The sequence below is a fragment of the Meriones unguiculatus genome, chromosome 6, assembly GCF_030254825.1.
Source record: "Meriones unguiculatus strain TT.TT164.6M chromosome 6, Bangor_MerUng_6.1, whole genome shotgun sequence".
NCBI lineage: Eukaryota > Metazoa > Chordata > Mammalia > Rodentia > Muridae > Meriones > Meriones unguiculatus.
The window spans coordinates 47,391,487-47,416,255 of record NC_083354.1 but is presented as its reverse complement, the minus strand read 5'-3'; the positions used below and the strand labels follow the sequence as shown (position 1 = coordinate 47,416,255).

Genomic DNA, 24,769 nt, shown 5'->3' with positions numbered 1-24,769 from the left:
TAGCAGGTGTGAGTGGATTTTCATTTTGGGACCAAGGGGCTTGAGACCCCTCCCATCCATCACCTTCCCTGTAGCGTTTCCAGGGAAGACGCGAGAGCAACTCCTCAAATAAAGGATCCCTTCCTTACTGGATCCTCCTTCATGGTGGGGTTCTGGCAAAGGCTGCTGGGACCACTGATTTCTCCAAGAGGGGTGCTGCCCAGTACACAGGGTACCACCTGCAGGCAAAGCCCTGTACTTCACACCAATCACATCATCCTGCCCAGTTTACAGCTTCCCAGTACTGACTGCCCCAGTTTAGATCAACAAACTCATCCCGGCACCAATGTCTCTCATGTCAGATGTCTCTTTATTCGATAATGGCTCTCAAAAAGGAGGACGGCAGAGGCAGATTAAAGTGTTTTGTTTTGTTTTTATTTAATCTGAAGCCTTATTTGTTAATGCAAACATATTATCAAATTAGGGATGAGTGGAGCCAAAGAAAGGGAAGGAGAAACAGAGTATTTCTTCAGATTTTGTTTCAAGAAGATCAAGTTGCCAGAGACACTGTTACTAGGAACTGAGGTACCACTGTTCAAGCAGTGCCCCAGAATCCGGCGACAATGTCCTGCTTTCCTAAAGATTATTAATAATACATCTGCAATGACGGAGAGGCTAGCTATAAACTCTCAGTGACAGAATGAGAATGTAATCTGTCCACAGCAATGGAGATGAATCACTTTGATAAATTCTTGATGATGCTACCTCATCTCCTGCAACTCTGGGATGTTTTACGAGTCTACAGTTAATCCTTTGATAGGCTCACAAGCGCTTCATTCCTCACCAGAGTGTGACAACTTGGGTCTTGGAAGAGGTGCTGTTGTTTGTTGTATAAAGCAAGAACTGTGCAGAAGCCCCACGTCATGAATATTAAGAGACACAGTCTCAAAAGACAGGCAGCAAGACTTCAGTTGCCTCTACCCTAGAGATAGGTAAGCAGCAGATGTGGTGTGTCTTATAGGCATTTTGATGTCAGGAGTGACAGATGTCATTGAAAGGACAGACATGGTGTCCTTTGTAGATATTATGTTCCATTGTCCCCTCCTACCTAGCTGCAATTCTACAACCATGGTCATCAATGAGACTAACTGAAGAACTTCCATTTCTCATCCTTTTCTGTTTTGTTTTGTTTTTTTTTTTTTTGCTCTAAGGTATGTTTTCATAAAATGAGTAGTGGGGCACTTAATTGGTTAGTTTGTTTCATTTATATTTATTGTACTTTTTGATATTTGGGGTTATGTCTGCACTGTCCCATTTACCCAACTTTCTCTCTGCCCCATTTTCTCCCTTCTTGTGTCCTTGTACACTCTGAAAATTCTACTATTCTTATTCTGGTGAGTAGATTTCACTAGTTTAGAAAAATGGATCTTATTTCTAACATTTTAGTGGTTCCTTTGTAATTTTGCTACCTTTGTGGCAATGTCACTCTAAGAAAATCAATGCATTTGTCATCTTCTTGAATGACACAGGAACTTACAAGACTTACAATTCCTCCAGCTTTCAATGCCATGGTTTTACAGGATGCTATAGGCTTGCCTTTCATCAGTCCCACAGGCCAGACACTATTGTACTGCTCAATAAAGAAAAAAAAATTACTTTCACACTTGTCAGTTTCATTGCTGCCTTTTTTTTTTTTTTTTTTTTTTTTTTTTTTTTAAGTCAAGTTTTGTCTATGTAGCTCTATGTTCTCCTTGACTGTTCTGGAACTTCCTATGTAGTCAAGGCTGGCCTCAAACTCAAAGAGTTCCTCCTGCCTCTGTCTCCCAAGCATTGGGATTAAAGGTTTGTTTGCCAACACACTTGGTTTTGAGTATTCCTTGATTTAAGACCTTCCTTCTGGGAAATGTTTTTCTTCTTTCGGAAGCGTATCTTTGGAAAATATATCTCAAAGTGCATCTGTGGAAATGCTTCTGTTGCCCTCCCATCTAAAAGGTTCTTTCACAAGCACCTTAGTCCTAACCTTATAAACACTTTAAAGATACTCATTAGAAGTTACCAGTCAGTTTAAACAGTGCTTCTTTATCAGGAGTCTTTACCTATGGCATGTTTTGAGATTATCTTGCTCATCTGTTCAGGAGTAGAGCTTTTGTTATATACTTTTCTTGGCACTTTGTTCCCATAATCCGGACATTTATATATTATTTGTATCTTTCATATATTCTAGAAAATATTCCAAGTTATTATGTCCTCACATTATTCTTTTCCCCACCATCTCATTTTTTTTTTTTTTTTGAGACAGAGTCTCACCATTGTTAACCCTGCCTGTCCTGCAATTCTACAGAGACCAGGCTGTTCTCAAACTCACAGAAATATGCCTACCTCTGTTTCTCAGTGCTGGATTTAAAGGCATGTACCACCACACTCAGCTTCTATTCTCTCTCTCTTTCTTTTGATCCCCCAATTACAGATGCAGTAGGCCTTCCTCTTATATAAGTGGTCCCGAATGATCTGGAAATTCCTACATAGACTAGGCTGACCGTCAGCTTGCCATGATCCTCATGCTTCAGCCTCCTCAGTGCTGGGATTACATGTATGTGCCAACACACTTGGCCAGATTACATGTTTAATTCTATTAAGTTCTGGTTGATTCTTTTTCAAACCTGGCTGGTCAGTTTAGATCATTTCATATCTCCTCATTCTATCTTTTATTTAACTTTTTTTTCATGACAGGTCACCTTTTTCTAGAATGGCTGTAACAATATTTCTTATGGTAAGTGCTCTCTCAGAGCTTTGGCAATTTCCAAGAGGAAAAGATCACTGGCCCTCCCCTCTAGAATGCCATGGAAGTGATGCTATGTGACTCAGGCTGGGTTAGGAAATGTCACTTGGGTCCTGCCTGGTTCTTCCTACGGACACCCTGGGGACAAGCCACCATGTGAAGAGGTAAAGGCTGGTTAACTCAGCTGAGGTCCTAACCTTATCAATATAAGCCACCAGAGATCAGAATGAACAGCAGAGTTCTGCAACAGTCCTAGTGAACCAATGCAGCTTCCTGGTCACAGCTGAGGACTGAGATGGCTCAGACATGGCAAACCATTTTCCCCGTACCCAGAGCTCCCAGCCCACAAAATCCACAAGCAAGAGAAAGAGTATTCGTGCCATTCAGTCACAGGGTAGCTTATTAGAATGCTATGGATTGTAAGAATATGAACTAGTTCATGTTTGGTACCTGGTAATCAACTCTAATATCTGAAGGGTTTTCTTTTTCTTTGTTTAATTTTCTTCTTTTGGTTTTTCAAGACAAGGATTTTTTTTTTCCCTGTAGCTCTGGATGTCTTGGAACTCACCCTATAGACCACTTGGCTCTGCCTCCTGAGTACTGGATTAAAGATGTGAGCCACCATGCCCAGCACATCTGATGTTTTTAAAACAAGGTCATCAGCCAATCAGCTACCATCAATCAATCAAGCCTTTATTTGGCTGACTCATTATGTATTGGGTAACTTTTTTTTTTTTTTTTTTTTGTTTCTCTGTGTATCCTTGGCTGTCCTGGACTTATTCTGTAGACCAGGCTGGCCTCAAACTTACAGAGATCTGCCTGCCTCTGCCTCCCCAGGTGCTAGGATTACAGGTGTGCACCACCCACTGTTCCTGGCTAATGGGGAACTTTTTGGTGAGATCTTATACAAGGCTGAAGTTCATCCATAATCATCTGGAGGCTGCTTATTTGAGAATGCCTTCCTAACAAGAAAATCACCATTTCTGGCTGGTCTCAGGATAATGCAGTGGCTTATTTTGATGTGGCTGGGACCTTGGGCGGGCTTGTCAGTTTCAGCTTCTTCATATATGGTGGCTGGTCTTCAAGTTACCCGCACAGTTACTCACACAGCACATTCTTTTCTGAACTAAAAACCTAGGTCACGTGAGAGTGGGTCTACCCAGGGCTATAGCTGCTCAAGAGAAGTTCCTGCTGTGACAAAGTCAGTTACAGCCAATGACATGTCTACACATTGACCTCCCCTCCCCCAGCCACCCTCACAGGCACTACCTTCTCCTGGATAGTCATTTAACCTCACCAAATGTCTTCTATGTGTTCTTTAGAGGGAACTGACACATTTTCCTTCACAGACAAGCTGTGACTGTCATTGATGCTGCTGACATTTTTACAATTTAGTCTTTCACGTTTCCTATGGGTGACTTTGCACACTCTGCAGAACTTACCAGAAGCTCAGTGAGGTCAGGCCTATTACTTTCTTTAAAACCAAACTGCTTTAAAATACATAATGACCGCACTGGCGCGACACACACCAGACACCGAGAGCATAGACTTCTTAGGATGACTAAGAACCAACCAAGGGGTAACTTGGCCAACAATGAACAAAGGTGAACTTAATGAGCAGCACTGGGGACCCCCTCCTGCAGCCCGAGTACAGTTCAGCTAGCCTTGTGCTTCGGCTTTCTGCATGACTCTGGCCACATCCAGAAAGAAACAGAGTTTCCTAGGCAGCATCGACAGGAGGCCTGAGTATTGAAGACCTCATGCCATCTTTACTTACAGTCCTCTTCTGATTTATTTTTTTTTTAAACATCCCCAGTGTATGGATCTGATGACACCCAGGAAAAACAAAAACTCGCTGTTGCTTTCGTAGGTTAGGCATGACGGTGTGAGAGTCGTGCATGAGGCAAGCAAGCCCCAGACAAACCTGTGAGGTATTTTCTTGGTTAGGCTAACTGAAGTCGGAAGACCTTACTGCAGACAGCACCTTCTCAGGATGGTCCAAATATAAGGAGGTCTGAGGGAAATGCTTCTCCCAGCTTGGTTGCCTTCATATCTTAGTAGGAAGGTCACCTACCCTGGTCATCTTGCTGCTCAGCTGCTTGCCTAGCTTCTTCAGCTTTCCGCCTAGCTTCTTCAGCTTTCCGCCTCAACTGAAGACCAGTGGTTCTCCAGGAACCTTCTAGGTGTTTGGCATCTGATTGGGTCACTGAGGTATCCAGTTTTCTGTGGACGGAGGTGCTACCAGGTCCTCAACCTTTCTTGCATGCATCCAGCCATGGCTGGTGTAGACCGATAGCATTGTACAGAGGACCTGATAATCTCCCTTTAACAGATATTCATTCTAGTGGTTCTTTTTCTCCAGAAACCCTGGTTAATGAGGTGAATAAATGAAAATGCTTTATAAACCGGTCCAGTGAAGCTCAGTGAGGTAGGAGGGCCAACAGTAGGACACCAACAGAGCCAGAACTAGAACCCATGAGCTACCGCAGAACTGTATTTCATAGGCAAAGCTGTACTTTCTTGAGTGAGGTTCTCTGTAGTCATCAGTGAATACAGAGATCTTGTCCATTCTCCCATATTTCAGATGAGTGATTGGAGGTCATAGAAGTTTCCTGTTCATCCACATGGTTCTCAGGAGGGCAAGACTGTATGCCCCCATCACTGTCCATGGTTTCTCCCTCTTCCTGCGAGGTCTCATCTCTTGACCTTCCATCTCTCCATAGAAACCTACAGTAGCTGCTGGGATGCAAGACCTCCTCACAGATGCTTTATGTTACTACCCTTCGCTAACAATGTACACTTTGTAGGAAAGTGTCCAGACCCTGCCTGAGGGGCTTCAGCACCCATCCAGGCTGCTTCAAGTTTTGCTCTTGGCCTCTCCTACATCTTTCCCTGGGTGCCCCCTCTTCAGCATTCCAGCTCCCCTGGGTGTTGACCCCTTGTGGTCCCTAAAAGGAGTGCTCTGAGCTTCAGGGTGTGCTGCTGGCCTCTCTATGCCTTCCAGCATACTTCAGCCACAGCCCAAAGTGGTTGTGGCTGGCTAAATCTCCATAGCCTGGGACCTGAGATCAGACTCCTGGAGAAACTGAGACGCTGAAGGCACAGAGAAAGCGGCAGCACCTGAGGCCTCAGTTTTAAGGTTGCTATGTACAGGGAACGCAGTAGGAGAAAGGTGTATCCAGCTGGAGCTAGTCTGAGAACTTTGTGGCCATCTCTGTGGCAACAATGTATAAACTAGCTACTCCCTGAAGCAGGAATCTTTTATGTTGTTTGGCCCTGATAGCCAGGGATCAGGACCAGGAATCTGACCCCTTAGTTTAAGTTCAGAGTTTGGTTAAGGAGAGTTGTTTTGTTTAGCTTAGAGTTCAAGCCTGTGTAAACTCCTTGAGGCATGAGTTAATAGGCCCCTCCCCCCACCTCTCTAACTGTCATAATGGCAGTTCCAGCCTCTCACTGTCACAAAGGCTATCCAGCCCCTCCGGGGGACCACTGCCAGATTACGATAATTTTAGGTGAAAAGTCTGAACAAAAACTCACCAATCCCTGAACAGGAAAACCCACCAATCCCTAAACTTCCCCAAGCTCTGGACGTGAAATCCCACCAACCCTCACTCTGGAAAGCTATGCCTTAGAAAGCTCCGCCTCTGAAAAATCCTTTATAAAGTCTGTGTCTGCTCGGTTGTCTCCTGTCTTCTCCTGGGAGCAGAGGCAGCCACTCCTGGATTCATAGCTCCTCTCTTGGATTCATCCCTCCAATAAATCTCTTTTGAAGAAATTTTCTGCCTGGTGACACTCTAATAGAAAGAGGCTAAGAAGCCCAGAAGAGAAGAGGAAAAGAAGTGGGGATGAGGCTCCTCAGCTCAATTAGGATTGGGGAAACCCTCCCTTGGGAGCTGTAGCACCTCTGCTCAGGAGGCCTTCTCTCAGAGCTGTGTGGTTCCTGGGGGTCCTGTGTTCCAGGATGCCCTTCCCCTGGGCAACCTCAAGGCTGCGTCATATCTCAGGATGTCCTTCCATTGGTATATCTTCCCACCTTAGAGCTGTGTGGTTGGTTCCTGGGCTCCTGAGTCCCAAGACACCATCCCATCTGAACAGGAAAGCCAAAGGTTTCAAGAAAAGGCTAGATCAGAGCTAACATCAGCAAAAACCTAGAAGGAAGTTACCAGCTGAGCAAGCTTACCATTGCGGAACCACAAGCTGCTACTTTTCTAATTATTCCTCTGCTGAAACTTTCATTCAGGTCTTCTGTTGACTAGTCACATAACTGCAGGAGAACCCCCTAACACAGCCAGCAGTGTAAGCGCTGTCCCTGTGTTGTGCAGCATGCAACACGGATAAACTTAGGTAGTGGCCCCATTTCTATTCATCCCGCATTTCCTGCTTTCCCCACTATTTCAATGGGAATGCAGCAGAGTTGAAATGTCTCACCATTTCCTTTTCAACTGCAGAAAAGTACTATTTACCCTACGAGTCTGTTATAACTTGCAATTAAGCTGTTTCCAATCACTCATTCGTGGATTTCCTGGTTACCCACCCACACCAGGAGACTTGCTGATGATGACAGTGATGGCAACAGAACTCTGTAACAGGAAGCCATTATAACGATACAATGCTTAGGCGCTCCATGGCAACCAGATTAGAACTTGCTGTCAGAGACATGTCAATGGTCTTAATTTCTCTTCATACTACAGGCTGTCAGACAAGTTTGGCATTTGACAAGCTGTCTCAGTGTATTACTTACTCTAGGCCAGAGTTCTATGATTCATAGGAAGAATATAAAAATTATTAGCTTTTTACTCATGATCCGTGTTTCCCTCTCATAGTAGATTTGTTATTGGAAACCAGATGCCAAGCTATGCACAGTCCCAGTCTTCCTGTGTCTGGAGGGGGCCGTGCTATCAGATCCACATGGTGGAACAGATACTTATGTGTATCACTTCAAGGCTAGGGAGGAGACAAGCATGGTCTCTCTTCCTTTTCTGACACGATCCCACAGTCAAGCATAGATGAGGGTAGGATCATGAGATGGAGGAAGCTTCAGTTCCCGAACACATCTCAGGGGCAGAACTGCAACTTGTGAGTAAGTGACAAAGCTTCCTGGACTTGAGAGATGGCTCAGCAAGTTGAGGCATTTCTGTGCAAGCCTCACAACCCAAGCTGTCCTCACAAGACATCTGGAGAGGACATCCAATAGTTGTCCTCTGATCTCTAGACATCCCATAGCACACATGTACACACACACTGTAAACTAAACAAGGAAAATTGAACTTTTTTAAATAACAGAAATAAATTCTTATTTTAGGCTTTGGTGGTCTCGGTGTTGTTACAGTCAATGGTCTACTGACAAAAATAAATAAAAACCAAACAGAAAAACAACAAACAAATATCTACTGGCTGGCTGTGTGAAGCTTTAAAAACTTTAAACTTTATTTTTCATGATATGGTCTTCCTATGTAGTTCTGTCTGGTCTAGAACTTTCTATTCAGACCAGGATGGCCTTGAACTCATCAGAGATCCTCCTACCTCTGCCTCCCTCATACTTGGATTAAAGTGTGCCACCATGCCTGGCATGAATTTTTTTTTTCCTGACACTCCATAATAAGTTCTTGTAAGTGCCTATGAAAATCTGCTTTGGAAAAGAGTAACTTTTAAAGCTGCCTTTTCCTCAAAGGTTAAGAATTGATCTGTTTGCACTTGGACACAGGATTTTATACAGAGTCTATGAGAGTCCTCAAATGTTTGCTGAATGAATGCATGCATATCTTGGCTGATCTGAGTGTTACAGTAATTGCTGGCTGTGCACCGACTTTTTATCTTGGAAGGTCACCACCCCACGACTACAACTCAGTAGGGCTGCAGAGCCAATAATGAGCCCTTAAAGTAAACAAGCAAACAATAGCCCAGGGCTTCTTGCGCAAGGAATGTGCTCTGTAATTCTTAAACCAATGACTCCAAACCAAATGAGTCTGCTTTTCAAGATGAGAGGAAAAAAGAAGAAAACAGAGATAAAGTATATCAGGGTTGAGAAGATGGCCATATATATATATATATATATCATATATAAAATATACAATTATATATATATCTCACACTTGCAGTTAAAGACTTCAAGGTGATGCTTTACCCCATCATGACACCTTGCAGAAGCAGGAAAGGCACAGAGCTTACTGTAGTCTGACCACACCCACTACATACTCATTTGATAATCTGAAAACACACTGAAAAATTCTACTGATAAACTCCTGCTAACTGTTTGCAGTGGACTGGCTGACCCCGGGAGGGCACTGTTAGAAGCCTGCCATGAAACACAGTCCTGTGTACGCATGAGCCTGAGGCTTCAATTTCTAGATTACTGTACTGACACTCCAAGAAGCCATGTTTTTGAGGCTTAAAAATATACAGCTACTGTATTTTTCATAAACTGAAATTTATTTTTCCTACTAAAGTGTTCTACTGCATGCACATTAATCACTCACGTAACTGTGAGTTTAAAAGCTCTTTGTTCCTTAAAAGAAAATGTATCTAGTACAAAAGAGAATTTAAGAAAATGGAGCCTCTGATAGCAGAGTCCATAGCCTGAAATGTCATCAGTTGCAGGAAAAGGATGCTCAGGGCTATCTTGCATGGCAACAGAGTAGCCATGGCAACGGAGTAGCTATGGCAACAGAACACTCAGGAGCTGATTTCATTAGTGTAGGTGCTTTTGCTGAACTTGAAAACGCATCACTGAGGTGTGGCTTCTTTCTCCAGAGTTTTTCTGATCTAAATACGTAAATACAATGAGCAGAGACGTCGCTGAGTCTCAGATTCTGTGCATGTAACAAATTGTGCTGTAAGCAGAGAAAGCCTCAGGGGCCAATCAAGGGTTTTCTGCAAGATGTGTGCAATTCCTCAAATGTCAAACCATTGGCACTTCCAGACTATATCCAGTGGGTCTCTGAGGACTCTAACTCTATTACGGTAAATTTATTGAATAGCAAATCAAAACGATGACGTAAAACTCTCCATGTTGTTATGAGCTGTAACTGTAAGACTGAGGATGGTTCAAAAACTTCTCCATCTGCTCATATTTATACCAATGCTGAGCTTCGTGATCTTTCATGATTTCCTAATTTCCTTTTCTATTTCTTTACTCTGGGACTCTAGGCTTATTTAATATCATTGGTTTGTTTTTGAGACAGGTTATTTATTGTTATGGCCTGAAACCCAGTGCCTCAGTTTCCTGAGCACCGGGATCACAGGTGTGCGCCAGCAAACCTCGCTTCGTGAAGCATTTATTACTTTCTTTCTCTTCACTGAGCCTTATTAAACTTCTCCTGGAGGGACAAATGTAAAAAAAATAGAAGAAAAGAGAAAAGGAAAGAAAAGAAAAGAAAAGAAAAAAGAAAGAAGTAATTTTCGCTTTTCAAATACTACACACTACAGGAACAGTGAGCCAAGGGATCCAAGCATGGAGCCAGGGCACTGAGGATATGGAAGGGCTGAGACCATGCAGAAGGGAAAGAACCTGGCTGCAGACAGTGCTGCTGGTGACATCACACCCATGATGTCCAAGAGGGCCTAGAACATTCAACCTTAATCTGCGCCAGTAAAACCAGCTCTGCTGAGGAGTCTGAGTTCAGGCCACACCCAAAGAGTCAAGGCACGTCCGCTCCCCCCGTGACAGGGTGAGCAGCCTGGGAAGACCTTCAGTGCTGAGGGCTTAGGGGAGGGCGGATCGTTGTCCCCGAGGAAGAAGACCTCCTCGGAGACTCAGCAGGAAACTCTGAGCTGAGCTTACCGTGGGTTTCTAAGGGCTGTTGAAGACTGGCCCTGCTAATGGGGAAAAAAATGAGGAGGAAATCCGAGGTGGTGGAAGGGAGGAACGCCAGCTATCCACCCTTCTCTATGGCCTTTCTGCCCTTTATTACTCAGACCCAGCTGGTACCCAGAACCAACCAGATGATGCGGAAGGCCAGCAATGACGTGAAGCTTCTCCCGTCACCCAGGACCTCCCTCAGCAACCTCACAAGGATGGGCGCTTCATTCAGCAGCAGGGGCAGGCACGGCCTCTGCTGAGGGCTGGATGGAGGCAGATTTAATCCAAGAAATAATTAAGGGGATGTTACGTTGGGAGCCAGATTTCTTTTCCCACTCCCTTTCACAGTTTCTATAATAACCTAGGGCTTCTAAAAATATAGACATAAGGATGGCACAACCTGAGTTTATAAACCAAAAAACAAAAAAAAAAAAAAAAAAAAAACAAAAAAAACAAAAAAAAAAAAAGAAGCGCTAAAGATTCCTCAGCTCACAAAAGAAATGGCCCGATGCCTTTAGGTCACAAATATTGCCCAGCCAACATCTGACTTCAGAGTCAGTGTTTCTATCCTGCTGTTTGGTGGGAGTGGGGACAACATGACCAACCACCAGGCTGCTAAAACAAGCTACGACAGATTGCAAAAGGAAGGCTGGAGGAGTTTATTGGTTGGAGCTGCCAGAGGTGTTAGAATAAACCCATTCGGGGGGCTTCACTGTCTCCAGGGGGTTGTGCAATATTCCATTGCGAGAGCTGTGAGGTGGGAAGAGTGTGGGGTTGTGGGAGGAATCTGGGCTTGGAGACAGACGGCACGGTAAGTTCCTTCCAGTTCTGCTGTCCTGGGCATGACACTTGGCTTCTTGGTTTTGCCTTTCCATCCATCTCCTGCCACAGCGTCTCAGATAACCCAGCCTGCCTATCAATACAGAGCTGAGGAGGACCTTGAACTCCTCATTTTCTGGCATCCACCTCCTCAGTGCTGGAATTACATGTGTATGTCACCATACCTGGCTTGATGTTTCCTTAATAATAACATGATAATAAAGTGACATCTATCGCCAGAGATATCCATCACCAGGCTTGTCACGAGTCAGTGTATATTGGATGGGAAACAGCTTGCTAAGTATGAAAGGCTTTTCCTGTCACTTACAATGTTGGTTTTGGGGAAGTAATACTTGCCATTTCCCAAGTTTGGAACCAAGGAAAAATACACCGAAGGATCAGAAAGTGGATCCATATGTTGCCTTTTTTCACTAGTTAAGGGATTTCAGAAAAAGCTTGATCTGTGTCTTTTTTTTTTTTAACCATATCTTATAATGTGGCATCATTTGCCTTCATATTCTGTACCTGTCCTCTTGGTCATAAGCTTTTGGAGGGTGAAAAGTATACCTTGCATCTATAGTCTCGGAGCTTCCCACAGAGCTATCTAGCAGGCATTCTGTCTGGGGAGGGACAACAATAATGTTTGTGCTGAAGTTCTTTTGTGAAGCCTCTCTCTCTGCTGGGTTACAAGCTCTAAGGTCAGGGCATATGTCTCCATGCCTGCTGAGAGACTGAAACCAGCGTCTCTCTCACATGACAGGCAAGCGCTCTGTTTCTGAGCTATTATACTCCACCCGGCCTCATGTCTTTTCATTCTAAGTATCATGTCTAACACAGACTAGGTTCTTTGTTAAAGCATGTTGAAGCTGATGTGCTGCACAGGATCCAGAATGTAGGGGTTTGAAGAAAATGGCCCCCAGAGGCTCATAGGGAGTGGCACTATTAGGAATGGTGGCCTTACCGGAGTATGTGAGGCTTTGTTGGAGGAAGTGTGTCATGAGGGGGTGGGCTTTGAGCTCTTAGAAGCGCAAGCTTGGGCTCAGTGGCTCACTGTCTGTTCCTGCTGCCTGCTGATCAAGATGTAGAACTGTCTGGCTGTATGTTACCATGCTTCCTGTCACGATAATAATGGGCTAAAACCTCTGAAACTGTAAGCCAGCCCCATTAAATGTTTTTCTTTTAAGAGTTTCAGACACTGAGGCAGAGTGATCAGGAGTTCAAGGTTAGTCTCATCTGAGTTCAAGTTCCTAGTCTACGTAGGACACCCATTTCTACCTCCTCCCAAAGGAAGCCATGCAGCGATACATGCCTGTAATCCTAGCTCCTAGGGGTCTGAGGCAGGAAAAATACCTTGAGTTTGGGATCAGCCCGGGCTGTGTAGAACTGTCTTTGAAAAACAGCGTGCTAAAATATAGCGAAAACAGAAAGGAACCTACTCGTCTGCCCAGGAGTTATAGAGAAGGTTCTAAAGTTTGACTCTAGGGAGTCCATTCTTGACGGTTCGGTCCACTGGGGAAGAGCTCTTTCTTCGGGAGCTCTCTCTGTGAAAGTTCAACTCCTTGTAACTTCAGCTCTTGTCTATGGCAGACACCCTGGAGAGCTGGGCATGCAGCACTAGACATCTCAATCAGAGTTAGTCCGCTAATGCCTTTAGCTGAGGGGAACTGTCATTTGGTAATTAACTTAGAGCCATGACAGAAGCCTGTGACATCAATGACTCAGAACATAACACTGACCCTTGTTCTCCTCCCGAGGGACATACACATCATGAAATAGTATTTTCTGGAGTTGTTAGCGGAACGAGCACATGGCAGGAAAACCAGGAGGGGCTGACATGAAGAGGCTTTGCTTGAAGGGGTGGGGCCTACCAAGCCCTCTCCTTAACAATGGACCTCTTCCGGACAGGGCCTTGCAGTGACTTGAGAAATCTCCCTTCCTGTTCAGAGAAGCCCCCTGTGCCTCCATGGTGTGGGTATGAGGCCTCTGGACCATGCCCTGCTCTGTGGGTCTCTCTCTCTCTCTTCTTGGCCTTGGGCGATGCTTCCAGAGGGCTGTTTTGTGTTTGGCCCTGGATGACTACAGCACACGGACCTTGTGGGGGCCTTAGCTTTGCCTTTTTCAGAACAAACCAGAATGAAACAACGGGCTCACAAGGTCTTAAAAATCATTTCTCCACTTCTCTCTTCACATGTCAGCCAAGAAGTTGACAGGCTATAGACACAGGACCAGGGGTTCTGCCTATGTGGGACTCTGTCCTCCAACACAGTGAGACAAGGTGGAAGGAGCTAAGGGGCCTTCACAACCAATAGTCTGAAGCAACCGACAAAGACCTAAAATGTTGCTAGTGTAACAGAGGGACCAATTTTAAAATTTTCCCTTAATTTTAATCCATTTAAAATTTAAAACTGATAACCAATCTGGTTATAAGAAATTACGGTTAAAAACATACTCTTCCAACTATCAATTTTACATCATACATGTGTTTGTATATATGAACATATGTATGCATATGTTTGTGTGTGTGCGCATGTAAGTATTTGGGAGCATGTGTGTGTACTTGTGTGTGTGCCCAGGGAGGCCAGGAGTTGATGCTGGTGATTTTCTTCTATCATTCTGTCTTGTGTTTTGAGACAGTGTTTCTCACTGAACTTGGAGCTCACTAATTATCTAGATTAGCCAGCTAGTGAGCACAGGGGATCTTCCTGTGTCTATTCTGCCAGCTCTGGGATTAAAACATGGATTGCCATGCCTGGGTTTTATTCCCCATGGATGCTGGGATAGTTTCATGTCCTTGTACTTGAGAGACAAGGCATTTTACTCTCTGAACCATCTCCCCAGAAGTGCCGCTGAAAACTAACAATTTTATGACCTCTAAAATACGTCTGACAAAAATTTAGTATATTCAAAGTGGAATATGATGTAACTGTAAACTGTCCATGAGATTTCAAAGAACTGGTATGAGCATGTGGTGGCAGAGAGACAAAATGACGAGCCACTCTTTAGTACTGATCTCATATGGAAATAACGTTTTGGATGCCCTGGTGGAGGGAATGAGTGAAGCCCCGGGAGAATGTGCATTCTTTGACAGGAACACAGCATTGTCAGCACCTCAGTGGCTCAGCCCCACTGGGGTGGCAAAGCCTTCCCCAGGCAGAGCCCGGAGGGGTCATAGGGCCTTCCTGTGGTTCTGGTACAAATGCTGATGCTATGTGCAGAAAATGTACACCGTACCTTTCTAACTTTTTCCTCCTGGATGGGTGAGGCCTGAAGATTGCTCCCCTATGGAGACTACTTCTACCAAGATTAGCTAAACCCACATCCTTCTTCAGCTGTCTGTACCAACCTCAGCCTCTTGGTTACCTGTGCACAGCCCTGCCCCCACCAGCTCTAAGCAATAACCCGTCCTCCCCATGCAATTACATAGGATGAACATGCTGAGCACCCTCTGTGACTTTGCCATCAGAGGGCCCGGACGCCCAATCCCAGCTTTTGGGTTCATGTGCCCATATGTCCAACTTTTCTCCATTCCCTTGTTGCCCCTACTAAGGGTTCTGGGACCGGAGCCATGTAAGGCCGCCGTACATTGTAGTAAATTTAGAGAATGTGCTGTTTGAATTGGTTTTACTCATTTCTTTTCACTTGTAATTTTTTTTTTTTTCAAATGCAGCTACCAGAAGAAATTTAAACAAGCTACATGGCTTGTGTTGAATGTCTGGGAATACACGTGACATACGTCATGACTGTGGTTCTCTCTGACCATTTAACAGCCTGCTCGATGCTCCTCTGTCTAGTAATGCCGCTGTCTTGGGGTGGGGGTAGGGGAAACTCAAGGGCCAGGAATTCTTGCAGGCTGAAAATAGCTTATGCTGGCTTTTAGCTGACAGTCCAAAGGGACATGTAAGTGGTAAACAGATCCAGTCAAGAGAAGCATCAGATACCTGCATGTCACACGGAACTTGGGGAACTGTGACACAGAGCCTAGGGTGCAGCCTCCTCTGGGGGATGTTGGCTAGACTCTGAACAGCGGGGCCCAGGAATGCCAGGCAGGGATGACTGATGCCAGGCAGGGATGACTGATGCCAGGCAGGGATGAATGACTGCTCTCAAAAAAGCCTGAGCAGAGAACAGGGTAAAGCACCAGTAAGAGAAAGAAAGCTGGTGTGACTGAGCATAGGCCGGGTGTGTGGTGGGGTGGCAGGAGAGTACTCCCAGCATGCCTCTGAGGCACTTAAGCATCTTCCTCACATCAGCCAGGTCAGGACCTGCTTATCCACTCAGGATGGCCATGGTGGCTCTATTTGCTAAATGGAGTGGCCATTACTAAAGGGTCTTCCTTTTGGCTGTGAGAGTACACGATTTCCATATAAGCTAAAAAATAAAGCTCCTTCCAGAAGGTGAAAGAAAGGGGCAGCAAATGGCCACACCCTGGCCACTGACATCTGTTGAGATTTAGCAATAGCATCTCTTAACACTTTCCTTTCTTCTTCTTCTGTCTTTCGCTCTTTTCTAAAAGGAAGTAAATGGCAGAGAACCAACTCAGTCTCCTGGCGCATCAAAGTCAACTTCTTGATTCCTTACTGGATACAGAAGGATGTGTGTCCATTAATATTTCCTCATGGGAACACCTGCACAGTTATTTCCCTCTTCCTTTATAGTTGACTGTAACTTGCCTTCGAAATATATAAATAAATTTCTAGCTTTCATAGTTTATGATTTAAATTTCTATTATATTTACTTGGTGTGTGTGTTTATATGAGAGAGAGCAAGAGAGAGAGAGAAAGAGAGGGGGAATAATGAGGGAGAGAGAAAAAAAAGAACGAGAAAGCCTGTCACGCATAAGGACTTCTGAGACCCTGTTCTATCTTTCTATCACGGGTGTCCCAGGGATTGAACTCATGTCACCAAGCTTGGCAACAAGCGTCTCTACCTGCTAAGCCACCTTGCTGGTTCTAGAACTCCATAAAGCATCCATGGACTGGGGAGACATTTGGATTCTGAGATTGGTGATGATTTCAAATACCTGCCTGCCATGTGCAAGGCTTGTGGTTCAACCCTAAGCCCTACAAATAACAATAAAGATAATGTTGGCTAATGAGGATAAGTATTAGCTCTGAGGCAGAATGCCTGCTTGGCATGTACAAGGTCCTGCTTTCAGTTCCCAATACCACCAACCAAAAATAGTCTCTCCTCATCTATGAGATGGCACTGCTAAAGAAATGTTGGTCTCACAGGGGAGAAACAAAGAACAAAATACCTGATCATATTTATCACCACAATTTAATAAAGCAGGGATGTTATGCCCAGTGGCAATTTCAATTACATCCTTGGCCAAAGGGTGCACAGCAGACTGCTTAATCATCAACCCTTCTCCAGCCATCTCCACTACACTGGTGGAACCTTCAGTCTGACTACCCAGGGATGAGATCAGGTTCTCAGCAATAGAAGACAGGTGATCTCCCTCTGTCTCTCTGTCTCTGTTTCTTTCTGAGACAGGATTTCTTTTTGTAGCCCTGGCTGTCCTGGAACCTGCTCTGTAGACCAGGCTAGCCTCAAACTCAGAGATCGACCTGCCTGGGATTAAAGGCATGTGTCACCCCCACCTGACTGACATGTGATCTCTTACTAAATTTATACTCAAGAGGAGTGGGGAGAAGGGGAGAGGTGATGTAGATGGTAAGAAGAACAGCCAGTGGCTGTCCAGGTGATAGCTAACCTCTCTGGCTTTTTTAGTGCTCAGTTTAGAAAAATGGACACTGTAGCATTCGGCCTAACTACAAACGGTAGAGTAATTTATCCGATGCCTTTCAGATAATACAGGGCTTTAAGGAACATGTAGACTTGGGACATGCAATCAGCATAAGTGATTCCTCAAACATTTTTCTACCTTTCACATCTGGCGAGCAGTTCTGCTATGCTCTGGTTTTCCTGCAGTGAAGCCTACCTCCTCTTCTTTGAGTGTGTGTGTGTGTTGGGGGCGATTTATCTTTCATAGGTCCCCTTTCCCATCAGGGCAGACTTAATCCCTCCTTTATAACATAGCCTCTACAATCTGCAAAGCGCCTTCTCTAAAAAATAATCTTATTATTTAAAAAACAAGAAAGAAAAAAAATGAGGAGGAAAGAAAAAAAGGAAGGAAGTGAGCAACCCTAGGGTCCCACAGAACACACAGAAAACAAACAAAAATCAGAAGAGGGTCCTTATAAGGTTTGGCAACTTTCCAGCGGTCTAACCTAGCTTTCTGAGTTTCTGAGATTAAAAATTAGAATTTGGTGGAAGAAACGAGCCAATTAAAATGCTTGGCTCAAAACTGTGCAGATAAGGTGCTTTGCACACTCTACAACAATCTAACCCAAGCCCGAAGCTCTGTGGGTCCGCTGCCTAGTGATTTGCATCTCAATTGCTTTCATTTGATTCATTTTCTTCTCTCAGCAAAAGTCAGGCACCCCTCGCTCTAGGAGAGACCCATCTTCCCCTCTGCCTCCCCCACCAGGCTAGACAGATACAATGGGCTCCAGACTTGAGGTTTCTAACTCAGGGGCTTGGAAGTCCTCAGAGTGACCAGCATCTGCCGTGCCATGTGTTTGTCTGGCATCACCAGCGTAGACCAGGACTGGTCGTTACATTCAGCTCAGTAGCGATGCCCACCCGAGGTGCCGTCATTAGTGTTCTTTATGCCACAACCCCAAGTCATGTGAGCAACACACATTAAGCCATACTCACGCACTCCTTATTCTGACACAAGACTAAGAAGCCACATTTATAGCCCTCCCTCTTGAGAATCATGCACCGTTATGTGTAATATTCCAGGCCGAAGACTGTGTCGGGGTCCACGTGACAAAAATTCAGGAAATGAGATCTACCATTTCAGCACCCGGCCATACAGCAAACACCTTACGGTGTACCATGGAAGAAGCAACAATAATGTTTTTGGTGTGCATCTTGAATTCGTGATACTTAAGGCACACTAGGATTACGATGCGGCCTAGAGTATGATTAGATGTGTGAGACATGAGAGCAACCTGATGCTTGGTGGCTTATCCAGATGAGGCAGAGAGAGAATGGCACAGCCCCAGTCTTCCCCCACAACGATCCTGACGCTCAGTGAATGATGCCCTCGGCCTGTCCCAGGTAAACAATGAATGCAGCATGAACTTACTTAACAGTTGGCAATAGAGGGCCTGTAAACTTCTCTTCATGGTATCATCTGGTCCTGCTTATCCTCCAGTTTATTCATGATTCTGTCTAGGAAAATGGGAGAAGAAATTGTTACGCCGGGGACACGAATTCCTAATGAGAAGAATTCCATTTGAATGTAAGCATGGCAACGCATACATAGCTGCAGTTGAAATAGAAAATTCTTTAAAAGCCAGTTTAATTTATAATGTTCCATATTAAACAATTACCACTGAGCCTTTGACCAAATTTTTAACCCCTATAACCACCTTCCACCCCTGCCCCAAAGACAACCCCTATGGGCAGTAAAAAACCTGGTGTTGGGGGCTTTCCATAGATCTTATGACTTTCTAGTTTGTGGTCAAGTCCAGCCTAGTCCTGTCAGTCCTGACCCCTTTGGTGGTCGACTGATCCTTTCATAGGGGTCGCTTAAGACCATTGGAAAACACAGGTATTTACATTACAATTCATAATAGTAGCAAAACTACAGTTACAAAGGAGCAACAAAAATTTTTTCATGGTTGGGGGTCACTACAACATAAGAAACTCTATTAAGGGTCATGATATTAGGAAGGTTGAGAACCACTGCTCTTGTCTTAAGAGAAAAGCAAGGATTTTTGGTTTTTTTTTTCTAGTCGTATTCCTGCAGAGGGATTCAACTGAACCAATGCAAGAACCTGCTAGCTTTCTCACACCTGAAAATGTAGGATGCAAGATGAATTTATTAGCTGGGCATGGTGGCGCACACCTGTAATTCTGGCACTCAGAAGGCAGGAGGGAGAGTTCAAGGCTAGCCTGAGCTACATATCAGGACCTTGTTTCGAACAAAGAAAATAAAACGAGTAAATGACATTTAAAAGTAAGAAAAGATAGAAGTGAATTTTTATTATAAAGGATGATGTTATGGAGTATATGGAAAACATAGTTGACTGAAAAAATAGATAAGAATAATAAAGAAAAGATAAATTATGTCATCTTGCTAACATGAGGCAATCACTGAGATTTTGAAGTGCATCTCTCTGGACTTTGCATATGCGTGTCACATGGCTGTCATGTTTTCTATACTACTCACTTTGACTTTTCTCCCTAGCAGAAGCATGCTGCTGTGTCAACAGGACTTTACTACCTGCTATTTAAGCAGCAAATATTTACTTAAGAGAAGTTCCTAGAAAGGAAACTGCATGGATACAACATAAGGCTTTGGAGAAACTGCATTTTCTTTTTAGAATCAGTATCTTAGAAGATCCATTTAGACTACATTCTACCCAAGAATGGAAGCTCAGAAGTTCTTTTTATGTTTGCAGGTAAGCATATATTCCATCTCATTGCTTTAATTTGCATTTTGTCTGCTTAGTAGTCATTTATCTTAAAAAGTTAGAATTTATATACTTTGGTTATTTTCTACCGGCATGCCAGGTTTTCATTTTCTTATAACACCCCAAGTAGAACTAACTTGCCTTCCTATCTTTTTAAAATTGAGACATAATTCATATATCATAAAATTCTGCCTTTAATGTATACAAGGAGCTGGTGAGCCCTTACCAAAGAATCTCTCTTTGGCAGTAGACGGTGGTGACTGATACAGAGACTCACAACTGATCAATGTGTAGAGAAGAATGATTAGATTTAGTCCCATTTACTCCCAAATGGGAACTCTACATCACACCCTCTCCCTGAAAGGCTCTGGGATTACTGTGGAAGAGAGAGGAAGAAAGTTCATGAGAATCCGAGACAATGGAAGACTGACAAAAAACAGTGCTTTCAAGATGCAGCAGGACTATTGTATACAGTGGCAGTGACTGCATGCACAAGAGCCACGCAAGATCAAGCCAGCTCAAAGAGCAGCACATACGGGCAAGGGCTCTGAAACCGATGACTGCTGGAGAACAGAGAGACGGTTTTCTCCATGGATTCCACCTCCAGCGGATGGTCTTACGCTTACGCAGACATTGGGAGTTCTAAGTGGACTAAGTCGGCTTTAAAAGGTGTATATACTCCCTGGGGTGTGGGAGGTAAGAAGTGGGAGGAGTTACAGCCGAGGGAGGTGGGGATGGATTTGATCAAACCACATCATCTGCCTTTTTGAAACTCTCATGCAAATAAAATTCTGAAGAGCTGCTTGGCCACTATCACTACCTATGCTGGAACATTCCATCACTGTAAGGAGACACTACTCATTGTTAGCCAGTTGTGTGCTTCTCTGATGACCACTAATCAACTGGCCGTCTCTTTGGTTTGCCTATTCTGGATGACTTGGATAAATGGAACCATATAATACTTGGCATCAGCAACCGGCCCTTTCTACTTAGCATGGTGCTGTTGGGCTTTGCTCCTGTGTGAGACATCATGTATTAAAGAACAAATTTAATAAGAATGCTGCTCACTTTCCCATGGTTAGGAAGGCCTTTGTTGGTCTCTTGTTACAAAACATTTCCCTGTGTTTTTCTTACGGTATCTTAAGTTGCATTAATTATTTTATTAATGCTTTTCTATTTTTAGATGAGTTTTTGGACTTTGTGGTACCTTCAACTTCTGCTTTCTCATTCTACCATTGGAGCGGTGTTTATGCTAAACCATTAGTACAGTTACTTTTCTATTATCGTTCTTTTTGAGATTTCTCTTATTGGCGTTTAAATGATTTCTGTGCAATTAACTTTAAGGAGATGATATTAAAGAAAAATGTAGGGGTTATAGTTGGAGATCTCTTCTAGTTGCTGAGAAAAGACTTGGCATCTTCAAAATCCCAATGTGGGAAGGAGAAAGGAAAATATTTTAAAATATGTTGCCATGAATATCAGAGCGTCTTCCCACAGGTAAGAAGTTCGCTTTTCAGGAGCACAGCACCTTGGGGATGTCCTTAAGCAGATAAAGACCCCACACCCCAGAGAGTAAGAAAGTAAGACAGGGATAATTAAGTTACCTTTAGTTAAAAACAAACAGACGTGAGTGTCTAAATATTTGTGCTAAGAAAGATGGGTTACAGAGGAGGTCCAGAAATGGCAGAGGCTGATGTGATAAATGGGGGACTGTAAAACAAAACAAAACAAAACAAAACAAAACAAACAAACAAACAAAAAACAAAACAAAACAGGAAGAGGTGCAGCTGGCAAGACTGTGCCCCTGCTGGAGCACGAGGCAAAACACAGTCAGCTGCTGTGGACAACCCGAAGCAGCCCCACATCCCTACACCTGGAATTACATTTCTGTGTTTTCAAGAAAGAATCTAAGAAGCAAAAATTCCAGAATTCTTAAACGTGTCACTACAAAAAGGCAGTTCCAAAACACGCTGGCAGGTAAGGCTGAAAGATGAAGGATGTGATGAGAAATGGTCCTCATGGGATGCCCATGAACTCTGGTTTTCCTCTACTTCTTGTTTTACGCTATCTTTACTCACAGGCCACATCTGCGCTCCTTCTCCCACAGTGTTGATCCATGAAGAACATCCTCCAGACCTTAGGATAAATCTTGCATAAAATAGCCAACTGCCACTATTAGTGTTTCACAGGGGCAGTGGGAGACAAAAGATTGTGTTCTGAGCCAAGGGTGACTTCCAGAGGCCATCCCCCACCAGCAGCCATAACAATGGGTAGTGGGCAACTCTGGGGTACTTAGGACATGGAAAGCACTTGATAAGCATCTGGTAAGTAGGGAATAAATGAATATATAGATGATCAAGTAATAAGAGAACAGAAAATAATTGTGGTTAATTTTGATCAAGGGAAACATAAGCCCATTAGTCATCTCTAGAAATGCTTAGGGGTTTTTTAAGAAGTAAGTGATGTCCCCCAATATAAGAAATAAAGCTATTAGTGAGCTATTAAAGAAACAATTGAGCCTGCAACTCTCGGAGTTTTGGGACCATCTGAGTTACACAGGGCTATCCCAACTACAGACACCATCTGGCATACAATTTATTCAAAATACATCCTTAGTTAAGTCCTTGGAGTTTCACAACGCTTTTTCTTCTTTTACATCCTATTGTTTTATCAAGTAAATTTGTAGGCATTTTACATGTATCTTTTGCCACTGTGATGGATTTCCTGTCACCATTTTCTTCTCTTATTACTCTGACATGGAAGTGACTGAGTTCTGTGTGCTCATTTTGTGACCTCTCCGAAGTCACTTGCTATTCTAATGATGGCTTCTAACCTGAGCTTCCTGGGTCAGTTGAGTTACTTTGAATAGATGGAGAGTCACAGTTAGATTCTATCAAAGCTACTTTATTAAATCATATTTTATTTTGTATGTGTGAGTATGTGTGTGCAGGGGCCCAGGGGCTACTGGTGGCACAGTCATAGCTTGCAGAAGTTGATTCTCTTCTTCCACCATGTGGATCCAGGGAAATGGAACTCAGGTCATCAGGCCTAGTGGAAAGTACCTTTAACCTCTGAGCCATCTTGCCAGTCCCCAAATCTACTTTTTAAACTTTATAATAAGAAATATTAAATATATCACTATGGATCCTTGGGGAATAATTTAAAAGCTTTAAGGGTAATGATTCATTTCTGGAGTGAACTCCTAATAAATTAAAGGGTTCTGACAATTCAAAAATTAATAGTCAAAGAAAATAAATCTACTTTGACTATTCTAGTTCTGGGACAGTATCTATAGACAAACTCATCCTTCATCTCCTTGAAGTCTGTGAACACTAGAACCATTCACCCCCAGGTAGTAGGTAGTAAGTAGACCTCTGACAGCCCCAGAGGAGGTTGGGCTGTGAGGAGCGGGCAGGCAGGGTGAGGTGCAAATGCCAAGGAGCTGAAGAGTGTCTAGTGGTTTTCAGTCTCAGAAGAGGTGGAGTCGCAGAGCGCACCCTTCTGAGGAGTAGCTGCAACAGCTGTAGCAGACTCAACAGTAGCTGTAGCAACAAAAGACAGCTTGGAACAATGATTAGGGCAGGACGACGAGGTGAAGTGGATGAAATAAGAAGGTGAGGGGGGGCAAAGAGCTAAGGTCAAAGAATAATAAGCCACAAAAAACAAAACAAAACAAAACAAAACCAAAACACACCAAATTTAAGAAACTACAGACTCTGTTAACTGAAAGAGTCCCAGAAAACTGTCAGTCCTCAATCACCAAGAGTTTCAGGAACCCAAGTATGAGAACTTTAGCACTGGCTGCTATCAAGACCTGGGGAATCCCAACACTTTAGGTATCAAAGCTACTGCAAGGCATTGTCCATGGTTGGGTTGTCCTGATACTTAAACCCAGACACTGGAAGATAGTCACTGCCAAAGACTGTGGAATCCTGACTTTCTCCCCCACATCCAAAGCTAGCTGTGACACACTCTGGGAGAAGAGTATGGGACCTCAGCATCTGCAGGAGCTGAAACACTAGACGCCCCATCTGTCTGCTGCTGCCACACCCTGTCAAATGCTGAGGAATCCAAAGCTGCCGAAGATACAACTAAAGGCCTTTTCTTTGCCCACTCACAGTTACCATCCGATCGAGCAAAAGGACCAAAAGTAGACAACTAGAGATAAAGACCTTTACCTACAACAATAAATAAACAGACACTCAAATAAAATCAGAGATGACTAAGGTCCAGGACCAAGTTGATTTTATCCCAAGGATGCAAGGATGGTTCCACATATGCAGACTAATAAACATAATTCCAGCCAACAAAATGAAGGTTAGTAATCATATAATCATCTCAATACATGCAGAAAAGTATCTAATACAATTAAAAATCCCTTCATGATAAGAAGACATGAACAGATTAGTTCTGGAAGAACTGTACCTAACATACTAAGGGCCACGACACACCTACGGCAGTATCACAGCGAACGGGGAAAAGCTGAAGCATTTCCTTTAAGATCAGCAAGAACTACAGTGTTCACTCATGTTGCTCTTATGAAATACAGGGCTAGAAAGCTCAGACACAACAAGGCTGGCAAAAACAAAAGTCATACAAGAAGGGAGGAAGTCATTTTCCCTGTTTGCATATATGACTATATATATATATATATATATATATATATATATATATATATATATATAAATTAAGCCTAAAACTCTCTCAAAAGACTGTTAGAAGTAACTATTTTAGTAAAATAGCAGGATACAAAATCAACACATAAAGACCAGTAGCTTGTCCATATACTAAAAATTACATGTTGAGAAAGATATCATGAAAGCAATCCCATTCAGAATAACTATAAAAAAATGAGTGAACAAGGAAGTGAAAGCCCTTTAAGATGAAAATTACAAAACTCTCATG

At 43.5% G+C, this 24,769-nt stretch overlaps 1 protein-coding gene across 8 annotated transcripts in view; it reads right to left on the bottom strand.

The window, feature by feature from the left end:
- Window positions 1–24,769, bottom strand: part of Tmem108 (transmembrane protein 108) — a 265,163-nt gene that overhangs the window by 99,330 nt on the left and 141,064 nt on the right. For 6 of the 8 annotated variants that reach the window (XM_060385400.1, XM_060385395.1, XM_060385397.1 and 3 more), the window contains one exon: window positions 18,532–18,617. In XM_060385400.1, coding sequence (XP_060241383.1) covers window positions 18,532–18,571 — 40 coding nt within the window. In that variant the 5' untranslated portion in view covers window positions 18,572–18,617. The remainder of the gene's footprint in view (window positions 1–18,531; window positions 18,618–24,769) is intronic. The other 2 variants (XM_060385396.1, XM_060385401.1) reach the window with 1 other exon arrangement.